General features: G+C 43.9%; 1 protein-coding gene across 3 annotated transcripts in view; it reads right to left on the bottom strand.

Annotated features, from left to right (window-relative positions):
* Positions 1-5,029: 5,029 nt before the first annotated feature.
* herc2 (HECT and RLD domain containing E3 ubiquitin protein ligase 2) overlaps positions 5,030-12,674 on the bottom strand; it is a 56,200-nt gene continuing 48,555 nt past the window's right edge. For all 3 annotated transcript variants that reach the window (XM_085266447.1, XM_085266448.1, XM_085266449.1), the window contains exons 80-91: positions 11,556-11,647; positions 11,326-11,465; positions 11,009-11,196; positions 10,663-10,860; positions 10,502-10,585; positions 9,969-10,110; positions 9,673-9,867; positions 9,324-9,436; positions 6,984-7,174; positions 6,495-6,600; positions 6,198-6,410; positions 5,030-5,853 (exon numbers count right to left, since the gene is read on the bottom strand). In XM_085266447.1, the coding sequence (XP_085122573.1) occupies positions 5,581-5,853; positions 6,198-6,410; positions 6,495-6,600; positions 6,984-7,174; positions 9,324-9,436; positions 9,673-9,867; positions 9,969-10,110; positions 10,502-10,585; positions 10,663-10,860; positions 11,009-11,196; positions 11,326-11,465; positions 11,556-11,647 (1,935 nt within the window). In that variant the 3' untranslated portion in view covers positions 5,030-5,580. The remainder of the gene's footprint in view (positions 5,854-6,197; positions 6,411-6,494; positions 6,601-6,983; positions 7,175-9,323; positions 9,437-9,672; positions 9,868-9,968; positions 10,111-10,501; positions 10,586-10,662; positions 10,861-11,008; positions 11,197-11,325; positions 11,466-11,555; positions 11,648-12,674) is intronic.

Genomic DNA, 12,674 nt, shown 5'->3' with positions numbered 1-12,674 from the left:
ACATCCGCCCCGAAAGCACATCCGCCCCTGCTCTAAACAGAACTTGAAATGTGCATATAGATGTTTTAATGTTAATGCTGTTTTTGTGTGATAAATTATCAGAATATTTGCAGTTTTTCTTTTTTCTTCTGGGATGGGGGGGGCTGTCATGTGGAAAGCACTGGGTCTAACTCATCACAGCAGGGAGCCTCAAAGCCATAGATTTAAGGTGAGGAGGGGTCAGCGAGGTCAGAGACGGACAGGATTCGGACAAACCCAAAATTCTAGTTTCAAAAACGTCATGTTCTTTGTTAACGTCATTTACATCTCATCACCCAAGAGAAAAAAAAATCTCAAAAATTGTGGTGCTGCGGCTTCTATGGTGGATGTTTATGACTAAAAAATGAGAGAAAATGGCTTTTTTTAAATTATTCTTTTAACAAAAGAGAGAAAATGATTTGAACTGTTTGTGAAAGTGGAGAAAGAAAAACTGATTAATTAAATATCATTGAAAATGGTTGCTGACGCGAAAGGTTACTAACATTCCTTTTGTTAGAAGTCAGGGGTTTTTATATTTTAAAAATGGGAACTTTAATCAATTTAAATGAAAACGCAGAATTTAAAAAGACAAAAGAGAGAAAAAAGATTCACAATAAAACTTGATGCATCTGAAGCTTTTTTTTTTCTTTTTCATTGTGCTAAACAGCATCTAAGGTCAGGACTGGGCAGAAGGATCTGATTTAAAAACTATTTTTTTTAAATTTCATCTCTTTGTTTTGTGACCTTGTTTTTCTACATTTTTTCTCTTTATTTAAATAAAGAAAATTGAATTTTAAAAACAACTGAGGCTTTTTAAAATTCAAGGATTTGCAGAACGCTTCAACAAAACCAGGGACTGTATCTTTAATTTAATCTCTTAATATATTTGCATTTGACCCAACACAGCTGAGCAGATTAGGATTTTAACATCCTGCCATCCATGAGTAAAAGCTAGTGAACCAGACTAACAGGACGTAAGTAATTAGAAACTCCCACCACTAAAACCTCCAGCCTATAAAAATGATCTGTTCAGTGAACTGAACACAAACAGCGATACAAATATATTTCTCATAAGTCCCCAAAAATGACCTTAAAGAGTTAATTCTCAGAAGTCTGAAGACAGCGTCTCCCATTGAGCGGTCTGAGTCACCTGGTCTGGACTCGGGGCTGCCTGTGAGGATAAAGCTTGACAAAGAAGATGTCCCGGGGGGGGGGTGAGGGCGGCTACGCTCTGGTCTTGTGGGCTGATGTGAGATGTCGTAGTGAGAACAGAGAAATCACATGAACGACAGAGAGGAGAGTAAACTGGGAGTCTGACGGAGGTTTAACCGGCGTCACCGCGGCGTCAGAGTGAAGGAGCTTTTCGCTGCTTTGTGTTCATCTCATCAGGACTGAGTGCTGGATGCTGACTGGTCATGACAACGGAGTCATGTGATGCAGGCTCACACAAAGCAGAAGTTAATGTGAACTCGCTTTAGTTACACACTCATGTCCATGAGCCCGGCTGAGCAGCAGGCGTTCAGAGATGTTCAGCTGGGATAAATCTGCCTGTTCACTCAGTGCCTTGATCTGAATGCTTGTTAGCTGTCTGCTGAGCCAGAGAAGGTTTCTGAGTTGGTGGCACATGATCCTCTTGATCTACAGAATACAAGAAGAGTAAAAACAGTGCAGGCCTCTGAACCGAATGTGAAGACACTATCTGATTGTCAGCACTCTGCTGAGGAGCCTGATGATGTTCAAGTGAAATATCTAAGGGTCAAAGTTCACTTGTACACTGTTGAGGCCATTTAGACGTTGCTCTAATCTGCAGCAGTTTGAATGTATTCTTCTCCTCACTTCCTGTCACGTATCTCCTGTTTCACCGGTGGAGCTTCATATTAGACAAAGTTTCTCATGATGAGGTCAGTGTGTGCACAATATTCCCTGTGAGCTGCAGACTGCTCGAAACACTCAGTTTATCCCAGTTTTTTTTTTTTTACTCTTTGCCGTGCATGAATTCAATCTCAGAAACCTCTAAAAGGGTGACCAGCCTCATAATCAGAAGACAGTTTCTCAAAGAGAAGCAGAGAAGTCAGAACAGCTTATTTAAATTTCTGGGTGAACTAAGGGGCTGCAACGAGGCCCAGACAAACACCCGAGGATCCAAACATTACTCTTGTATAAATGTTTTAAGATTTAAAATTTTAGTTTGTCTTTTTGGGATGAGGTGTAAAGTTTGGACTGTAATGAGAGAATCAGAAACATTTAAAGCTTTCTGAAACCAAGGAATGAAAGGAAGATATTTGGGAACTGAGGAAACCAGGTAGTCTCTTTAACAGTCAAACCTTGTTAAAAGAATGCAGCACGGCATCCAATTCAAAATGAGCTTTTCTTCTTCGAAAACCAGCCTCATTTCTCAGTTTAACATTTGGTACTTTGTCTTTGGCAATAAATTTTTTGCAGATCATTTCATTCTGTTCTTTCATGTGACACAAAAACGTAGTTGTATGACCAGTATGGAGTTTTTAATGTCACTCCCCACCCCAACACTCTTTCATGTGTTGCCTTTCCAGGAATTTTTTCTGGTTCACTGATCCACATGACTTCAGCCACTTTGAACACGTACGTTAGACTGCACCGATCCGCTCCGTTCAGCTGAAGAGACTAATTCACGTGTTTGTATTCGGCATGTCTGACTGCTTTGATGTTTTTTCACCAGCTTGTCATGTGTCATTCACACACAAAGCATTTCAAACTGCTCCACCCTGTATGAAAAGTGACATGCCAGGAGTACAATTTGGCGGTTTTGTGGGTTGAAAAACAGGAAAGTGCTCCTGACAGGAAGACTACGGCACAGAAACGGCCCTCTTATTTTACAATGCTTATTTACAGTGATGAGTAAAAAAAAAGAGGGTTGGAGATGATAAAAACCTTTGCCACCCACATGCAGTCACATGGGCTGCCTGCTCACCCCGAGCAGCATCCCTCAGTCCACATGATCTAAATACAGCAGCCAAAACCTTCAGCCCTCTCCTGAGGAACCTGCTCCCAGTTCAGGAGACAGACATCCTCTTCACTCTTAAGATCAGGCTTCAAACTTTCCTTTTTGATGAATTTTGTAGTTCCTTTGCTTCCATCTTTTCACTCCCTGTGCATTTATATGACACCACTGCATTCAATGATTGTTTCATCTCGGTGCAGGTACCTGGGGCTTCTTCTTCACTACAGTGTTGCCTCTACACACGACTCGCTAGGTTTCCCATATTATGTCTTGACCTTACTGTGTAAAGTCCTGTGACATAACTTGCGTTATGTTTTGGTATTATAGAATTAACATTAAACTGCTTAGCATGATGATTTGCGGAACGCAGCGCACGCTCTCACATGACCACGGGAACCTTTTTTCTTCTTGCTGAAACCTAAATGGCTATACTTAGCTGTAATTCCCCAGTAACAGGTTAAAGACTGTATCCAAAGATGGACATAAACATTACCTTTTTGCAGCCTTGAGTGTTTCGGTTGAAACAGTGCATCAGAAGTGATGTCATTCACAGGCCACACCCTAAACAATCATTGGTTCATCTTGTCTTTTACACTGCATGTTCTGGAATTTACGGACCATTCTAACCAGTTAGTGAGTTGAAGTCCCACTAACTCATCTTGTATTACCTTCCTGTGGATACGATTTTATCGTGCATCATCACAATGGACGGGTACTTATGCGTTTCTGCTAGAAGCCTCATTCACAGAGTCATACAAGCAGTACTTTCAGTACCGAAGCACTTTATCCAACATCCACTCGTACTCCGACAGATGCACTTTCAGTTCAGTACTTTGCCCAATTCAGCTGTGGATCGAACCACCAACCTTCCAACTGGTAGGCGACAAACTTTCTCCTGAGCCGCAGGGTGCAACACTGCAGCCTTGAATGAGGCGCAGTAGTTTTTTTTTTTTTTGTTCCGTGTTTTTTTTTTTTTTTAAATACTTCATCCCATTATTTTGACATCGTTGCACTGAAATGATAACAGAGGGCTGGTGTCACCCCAGGTCACCCTTCTGCTACTCCCCTAGATCACACTTCTAATTCCAGTCCTAATAATCCCTTGCAAAGATTTGAAATTGCATTTATTCTTATATAATATTAAACAAGTTTGCCACTTTTGCCTGACAGGACACTTTTTCCACAATTGAGGCAGGAATCTAATCTGAAATAACCAAAACTAAAAAACAAAAACACATTATGACTAAAGTGCTTTAGTAGAAATATGGCGTTTCCAGAAAGTAATCCGCTTGAATAAAGGTCATTTAGGGGGAAATATTAACCTCCACTTATGTTACAGACTATATAGGAAACAGCTGGAGATGAAGGGCTCAGCCATCCTCCCTCTCTGCCTGAAGCCTGGACTGTAGTGAAAAGCACCTGACTCCCAGCAGAGTACTGTACGTGGTGAAAAAAAGGACTAAGTCCACAAAGAATGCTAATGCCTTCAAGGCTTCATAAAACAGAGGCCTTTTTTATTATTTTTTTTACCTCTCGTGACTCCACTTAACTGTGCATGATTATGCAAGGTGGAAGTCAAAGCCGAAGACATTTCAGAGCGGTTACTGGAGCTAAAGACACCATAAGGAGTCTGTACGATCGTGTCTGATTGCCTTTTTCCCAGGACATGAGAGAGAGGCGCTGCTCTCCCGGTGCTCAAGCAACAATCCCCCACAAGTAATCACGGGAGACTTCTTTAACACTCCGCCGCCATCAAGCTGGGATGTTTGTGCCGCATATGAAAACGGATTCTTCCAGAAATCAAAGAGAAAATCTGATCGGCTTCTAGCTAGAGCACCTCCTCTTGTAAGACGAGGACAACAGAAAACAAAAGGATAGAGCGGTTTCATTAGGGCGGCCTTCAACTCTTTCCAAACATGACATTTATGCAATAACCTTAATCTGCAAAACGATGTCTGACAGGAATAAAACTGAGAACTGAATGTCATTTTGATGTGAGCTTGTAGTGATTTGTGTTTCACACAGAAAACATGGGATTAATCAGATTACATTTAATAAGCAGGAATGAGACCTGTGAATACATGGCACAGTCGCATTATGTACATTTGTTAAGGAGATGGTGCACAGATATGGTTGTGGGGAGGGGCGGGGTATAGGAATCTTAAAATGACCCTTCAGTGGGCTCGGACTGAGCCTGGTGAGAAACACTGACTTTAAGTTAAAAACTTTTTTTAAATTTATTATAAAGAAACACCAAGAAACAAAAACACTACTGTTTTTCGCACATGAACTTCTATATACACCCTACGGAGAGGAAACTCACACAAACCAGATGGGATCTACCACAGTGCTAGGCTAGAGCCTGTTTTTTTTTAGTTCAGCTGGAATAATACACAATTCTGTAACACAACAATCAGAAACTAACCCAGAGTGAGGCCGTGTTCGTTCCTCTCTTTAGCTTATAACGCTTTTAAAGCTCATTGCACACCCCCGCCACCCCCACACACAGACATTTGTGTCTTTGCAGTGTTTCTATGTATGTGTGCATCGACACACGAGACCAGCAGTCTCTCTGCGGCCCTTCAGTGTCCCGTTAAGTAATCCTGGGTGGAGTCGGACGCAAACGAGTCTGCGTCCTCGTTGTCGGAGTCCTCGCTGCTGTCGTCGGCTGCGGGCTCGCCGGACAGGGCGATGCGGGCGTAATCGTCTGTGTCAATGGACTTGCAGAAGTGAATGGCGTACTTCAGCTTCTCTTCCAGGACCTGTTTACACGAGTACCTGGGCAGCTTGAGGAGGAAGAAACACGTGTAGGACTCTGGCAGGAAGTGGTCGGGGGGGTTGTACTTATCCAGCACCTGAAGACAAACGCGGAACATTAGTTTTATATTTAGAGCTTTATTTTATGTATTTGAATCAGGGCGAGAGATGTTTCTGCTGATTCTTTAGTCGAGAAAAAGTAGTAGTAGAAAAAAAAAGAAAGTGAAACAATTTCAAGAACAACGTTAAACATAAATGTTCATCTTTGCATGTGCACATGCGTCAGATTAGTTGCAGCCTGGCTACATGTCACGGTTACACGTCAGTTTACTATGACAGTATACAGTACGACATTTATGCAGGTAGTTGGTGACGCAGAGTCAATCATTTCACTCACGAAAAGCGTGAAAAAGAATCAGGGGACAGCTTTTAGGTTTCTCACCTGGACCACAAAGTCTCTTCCTCGGAAATCAGCGATGGTGCGCGGCAGACGTGTGCGGCCCCAGACGAACCTCAGGAATAGAGACCTCTCTGTGTTTGAGAAGGACTCCATCACGTCCCAGAACCACTGAATGAGAGGTGCTGTCGGCTCCACCCCTTTATAAGTGGCCACTGACTTCAGCAGGTGCAGCGGGATGTCCGGGCTTCCGCACACCTGCGAAGAAACAAACGCACTATAAAATCTGCACACAACCTGGGGACAGATGTGGCTTCACAGCCTAGAGCTGCTCTCCCTCACCATTGTTTCCAGCTCGTAGCCAGTGAAAAGTGACAGCAGGGGGACGGGGACCACTCGAGCCATTCCCTCACGCACTGCAGACACTTGCTCATCGAACTCGTGGAGTCTGCAGGAAGACAGAGGGAAACTCAAACAAATGCACAGCTGTTTTCACACATGCACTGCAGACCTCAACGTTTATAGGCCTTAGAATGATGAGACATCAAGCGACCTTTAACCTGCCAGCTACCCAGGGCATCAGTTCAGATTTTGGTGCATTAAAACTCAGTGAGTGGGCGTCATGATTCACTTTATCCAGAAACCTCCATCACCTAAACCACACAGAGTATTTCCTGCAGTATGAACAAGTCTGAAGCAGACTACTTCCTGCTGTGGACTTAATGTGAGAGAGGAGAGCTGTGGGAGATTTGTTAACCTGATGCTCTAGAAACTGTCCAGAGCTTATTTGTGAAAGTAGATTATTTGTATGCAGTGAGCATGTTCTCTTACCTGTAGTTGATGGCCAGGCGGACGTATTCTGCGCGGTTCTCCAGGGTGATGTGGGAGTACTTGGAGCTGAGCTGGATGTCTTGGCCGCTAGCATTGGGCACGGTAAAGGGCAGGGTCAAGGCCTCGAACTCCTCAGGTGTGGCCTCGTTGTCCCGAATGTACATCAAGCCAGGAATAAAATCCTTATCAACCTGGGGGAAAAAAACAGAGCAAATCACTGCTGGGAATTTGAACTAAACTGAGTAATAAACGTACAATTTAGCTGAACTTTACGCAACATCTATCCGTGTGTGTGTGTGTGTGTGTGTGTGTGTGTGTGTGTGTGTGTGTGTGTGTGTGTGTGTGTGTGTGTGTGTGTCCACATCTCATTAACACAACACAGTTCCCGTGAGCGCTGGAGTGATCCATTTTTTGGAGTCTTGTGCTAAATTCATTTCCCAGCTAACCTTTCCAATATCTCAGGGGCAAAACCACAAAACAAGGGCAGCTTTGTGAGGTAGAAGCCCTTTTTTCCACTCCACTGTTCCCCCAAAGACGGCTCAGGAGCTCATGATCAGAGTTTAAGGGCAGGAGTCGACTCACACCATCTCTGAGACAAAAGCTGAGGTTATGCCTCGCGACATTCTTCACTTCAGCAAGTATAGATTCTAACCTTTCTGAGGAGCAGCACAGTGTGAGTTTCGAGAAACATCTAGAGAGGTCCGTACCACTGCAGAACAGCGGAGGGGCTTAGGTTTTAATCTCAGGAGGAATATATACGAGTGGGTTTCTCCTCCATGTTATAATGCACGTCATGTGGTTTGTTATGTCAGATATTATACAACATTTTCAGTCTTTCACCTTTCCAGCTGCAGGGAGGAGGAAAAGCTGAATTCTGAGCTTCTGTCTGAGTGTTTTGTGGGTACCGGCCCCAAGAAAGAATGGACAATATGAAGCTATAATACGCTTTAAATGGCCCTTGTGTGAGAACAGATGTGGCTTTGACTCAGCAATGATTTTGCTGCCTCGTGTCAGAGTTTAAGAGTCGTTTATTCCTTTTACAATCATTTGTAAATCAGGAACAAAGACACAAAAGCAAAGAGATGCCTGTAGCACGCAGCTGATGCTTAAGTGCATCGGAGCTGGCATGCTGCAACTACAGAAAACCTGACTGCTTTCCATTTTGAGCATTCACCAACATTAAAAAAACAAAAACGGAAACGTATCATTTTAAATGCTCCTGAGTGTCCACGCTCTCTGCTCTGAGTGCATGATCACTTCAAATTCACTGTGGTTTTGCTTTTGATCTCTTTACTTTCTCCTTTTCCCCTTTGTCGCTTCCTTCGATGCAGACTCTTTCCACTTCTTGCTCTAATGCTGGGTCAAATTTACTTGCTCTATTGATAATTACATCTGGAAAAGAATTAGTAACTACAACACCGTCATCATTTTAAGCCTTTTTGTTGAGAAGCATTACATTTTATAGCCTGCATGAGTGAAATGGTTATTGTCCATGTCTGCACTTCCTTTACTTCACTAACCTTTACTTCACGAAACTATGTTTTTTTGTTTGGTTTTTTTGGGTTTTTTTGTGTCCCGTTTGGATCTTTAGCCTTCAGAATTGTTGTCTTAAGGCCAAGAAAGAAGCCAAGCGGATTTATTTTACCAAGTGGATCATCATGGCCTTGCCATATTGGTCCATTTGATTGACCTTTATTATAATTATGAATTTATTTTATTTTCAGTTGCTACAAACGGGACAGACATGACTGGGGGATAGGACAGGGAGAAAGAATGAAAGAAAGAGGGAGAGAAAGAAAACCAAAGGGGAGAAACTATGTTTGTTAAGGGAGGGCAGCCAGTTTGCTTCACAGGTGAAGTCAGAACTAAAAACGGCCAATGAGCTTCTCCTGCATTTTTGTTATTTTTAAACTAACCACTGGTTATGTGGAAACCTGCTACATCCCCTTTGCCTTTTTTGCCTCCTCAGACAGCAAAACTCTTTGCCCAGCTGTTCTACTTATTGCAGCATCCATCCTTCCAGCTTCAGACAGATAAAGAGCAAAACAGAAGCACGGTCCTCTTTTGGTTGTGGTCCATGTAAAAGGAAAGACAGTGACAGCAGAGGGAATCAATCCAACTCTTAACCTCTTAGGACCTGGCGTCCACATATGCGGACATCACATTTTGGGTTGTCTAGACCAAAATACTAATGGAATAGTTCGGGTCTTAGGAGGTTAATAGTGTCTTTAAAAAAAAAAAAACAAAACCCAAAAAAACTACAAAGTGTACTTGTTTATTTTATAATAAGTTAAAGCAAAAATGAAAACAAACACGCCTGTGAGGGGGCTGTGCACGTACCTCACTGAGGTCAGCGATGGTCAGATTCATGCCTGCCAGCTGTTTCCAAACAGGCTCTGCCAAATTCAGGCTAAGAGGGCTTCCAGTCCGGATTGCAATCCCTAGGAGCACTCCTGCAGACGCAGCAAGGCAGAGGACATTACCCACAGATCAAACATGAACACTGAGCTGTGCGAGGACGCGTGAACCAATAATAAAAATTATGTGTACTAAATAAAACAAGCCAGGTGCTTTATCAGTGAAAATGCAGATGAAATATTTACACTTTTTATACTAAAAGCATATTTTCAGAGTTGGTTTATCTGGGATTAACACCCCAGTCCTGACTGGGAGATTAACTGGATTATACCTAGGAAGCGGAACATGCTCATGTGAAGAGCGGACTTGGCTGCGGGGTTTAGCAGGAAGCAGTCCCTGTTGGCGCCCGACTCGTCGCGGCCATTTGGGGTGACAATGAGCAGAGGAGTCAGTGCGTTCTGCAGCTCCTCGCACATTTCAGCGATGGACTCGCTGTAGCCTCCACCGCAGTCATCCACAGACTCCCCTGAGAAAATAGGTGCAGCGTATTTAAAACAAGGGTAAGAAAAAGTTTCTGACAGTTCGGAGTTTAAAGGGAGGCGTGGGCATCACAGCGTGGACACGTACCTACAAATTTGACCTTCCACACGCGATGAGGAAGCAGCAGGCTGTCGGGGCTAAAAGAGCTCATTTTGGCACACATCTGACCAAACACAGACTTTGTTCCATCAGGACCTGCCAGACCTCCTTTGCTACGGGAACGCTTCACCTGTGGGGTGAAGAAGAAGGGGAGGAAAGAAAAAAAATAGAGATTAGTTTGATCTGGTTCTGTTGTGGGCTTAACAACTTCCTGCTAGATAGAGAGGAAGTCCTGATGTGCATGACCAGCTCGTTATGACAGCTCCCACTACAGATACAACTCAAGTTAGATGAAGGGGAAAGGGGTGGAGGAGGAGGAAAGACTCCCTACAGACAAGCTGGAGAGCAGATCACACACCATGAAACAATCCCCTTATGAAAGACATCACATGTAACAGTCAGGAGCCAGTCTGGAACGCAGCCTCACAGGGAGAGGGAACTACAGTAAGGGGGGCCGGAGACTTGAAAGTAGACCAAAGTGAGTGATTATGTGAGCTATATGCATGTGTTTCTAAAAGTACCTGTATCCTGTTCAGCTCCACCACAGGTCCGTGCTGTCTGTCCCTCACCATCGTGGCTTGAACTACCTTCCTGAAAGCCGCTTCCTGTTCAAATAATTTAAAGAAATGTTTTAGTGCCTGTCACATCATGGAATTGGTTTCTCAGTACCGTGCTGTCCCACCTTGCCCTGGGAGATGAGAATGCCCCTGAGTGTGTCGAATCCCACCGAGGGGCCATGGCCCGTCTGACCGAGCCGGCCCTCCAGGTCAAACATCGGTATGCACGGGCAGAAAAGCTCTGAGATGTGATGCAGCAGCACCAGCCTGTTCCTCAGGGCCATGATCGGGATCTCCTGCAGGTGGTTGTACTCCATGGGAACCTGAAACACAGCACACGCTCATCTGGTTGGATCTGGCTTTCTTTTCTTTTTTTTAAATATATTTTTATCTGCACAACTTTAATGCCATCTACTGGAAGCTGAAACCTAATTTTTTTACCTCAGTTTCTACCTTAAGTGAGTGTAGTACCTGGGCAGGCAGCTTTCCTGCATTAGTGGGCTTGCTTGTGGACCAGGCCAGAGTGTGAGCAGATCCACAGGCCACCCTGTTGATTTTCTTGCCCTGCAGTGCAGCCACCAGCCGCGGCCTCTGGATGGCGTTCGTAGTCCCATCTCCAAGTTGGCCTTCATCGTTGTCACCCCATGTGTACACTTCTCCTGAGCCAAACAAGCAACAAAACCTTTTGTGAAGCTAAATCTAACTCAACATAACCGATCTGCTAGGTTTAATGATAAAGAGAATTTGTACCAAAAAAAGCACGATCGCACAGAAAACATTCTTCCTACCATCCTCTGTGCAGCACACACAGTGAAGGGACCCCGTAGCGATGGCGATGACTTTCTTCCCTTGTAGCCCTTGGACCTGCCTGGGCCTTCGAACGTGGTCATCAGAGCCATGGCCCAGCCGATGGTAGTCACCTTTTCCCCTTTAAAAGGACACATTAACACACCACAATGAGCCACCTCATCACAACCAAATACAACACCTGAACTTGACAGCTCGTCTCTGTACTTACCACGTATACACAGCTCCAGACTTCGTGAGAGCCACAGAAAACTGCGAACCACACTCGACTTTGACCACTCCAAGGCCGGTGAGAGAGTCAATCTGAAAAGCAGAGGGACAGGTTAACTTTCAATTTTTCAGCATTGAAACGTAACTCACGTTTGTGGCTTTTAAAACACCTTGATAAGGTCTTCCTCTGTAGAGCCGACATTACAGGAATAAAACGCAGAACTACGTCATCATTTCATTTGCACTCTGCCACAGTTTCTATCCTGTTCTGTCATTATGAGTGAAACAGTGAAGCTGATCATGTTAGGGTGAGGAGCCGAGAAATCCTGTTACATTTACTGAAAAACAAAAAGGCGACAAGGCCTCAGAACCAACCTGTGTCTGTACACACAGAGCTTTAAAAATAAGAACAACGCTACATATGTCTAAACAAGCAAAATACTCATTATACATTAATATAACGCAGCACATTACACTTTGGTTCCCTGTCCTTTTGTGTTTACAGTGTACAAATATTACCAAACAGAACAACAAACCCTTCCGTAAATTCAAAACAATTTCGGTAATGAAAAACTGCAAAGCTAATTCTGGATTCAAAAATTTTTTGTGTACCAATTTTCTCATGATAAGTATGGTCAAAGGTTTTGGGGTTTTTATTATTTGAAATTAATCCATCCATCCATTCGCTTCCGCTTATCCTTTTCAGGGTCGCGGGGGGCGCTGGAGCCTATCCCAGCTGTCATAGGGCGAGAGGCAGGGTACACCCTGGACAGGTCGCCAGTCTGTCGCAGGGCCAACACACAGGGACAGACAACCATTCGCACTCACATTCATTCGCACATTCACACCTAGTGACAATTTGGATTTTCCAATTAACCTATCCCCACAAGCTGCATGTCTTTGGACGGTGGGAGGAAGCCGGAGTACCCGGAGGGAACCCACGCAAACACGGGGAGAACATGCAAACTCCATACAGAAAAGACCCCGGCCTGGTGTTGGAATTGAACTCAGGACCTTCTTGCTGTGCGGCAACAGTGCTATCCACCGTGCCACCGTGCTGCCCATTTTGAAATTAATATTATTTGAAATTTAAATTATTTTTATTGAAATTCACAATCTT

This window comes from Mchenga conophoros, linkage group LG23, assembly GCF_057382185.1.
Source record: "Mchenga conophoros isolate Kocher_MC1m ecotype Shallow Benthic linkage group LG23, M_conophoros_male_GT1.1, whole genome shotgun sequence".
NCBI classification, from domain to species: domain Eukaryota; kingdom Metazoa; phylum Chordata; class Actinopteri; order Cichliformes; family Cichlidae; genus Mchenga; species Mchenga conophoros.
Note: the sequence above shows the minus strand (reverse complement) of the source record. Positions and strands in the feature narration are given on the sequence as shown.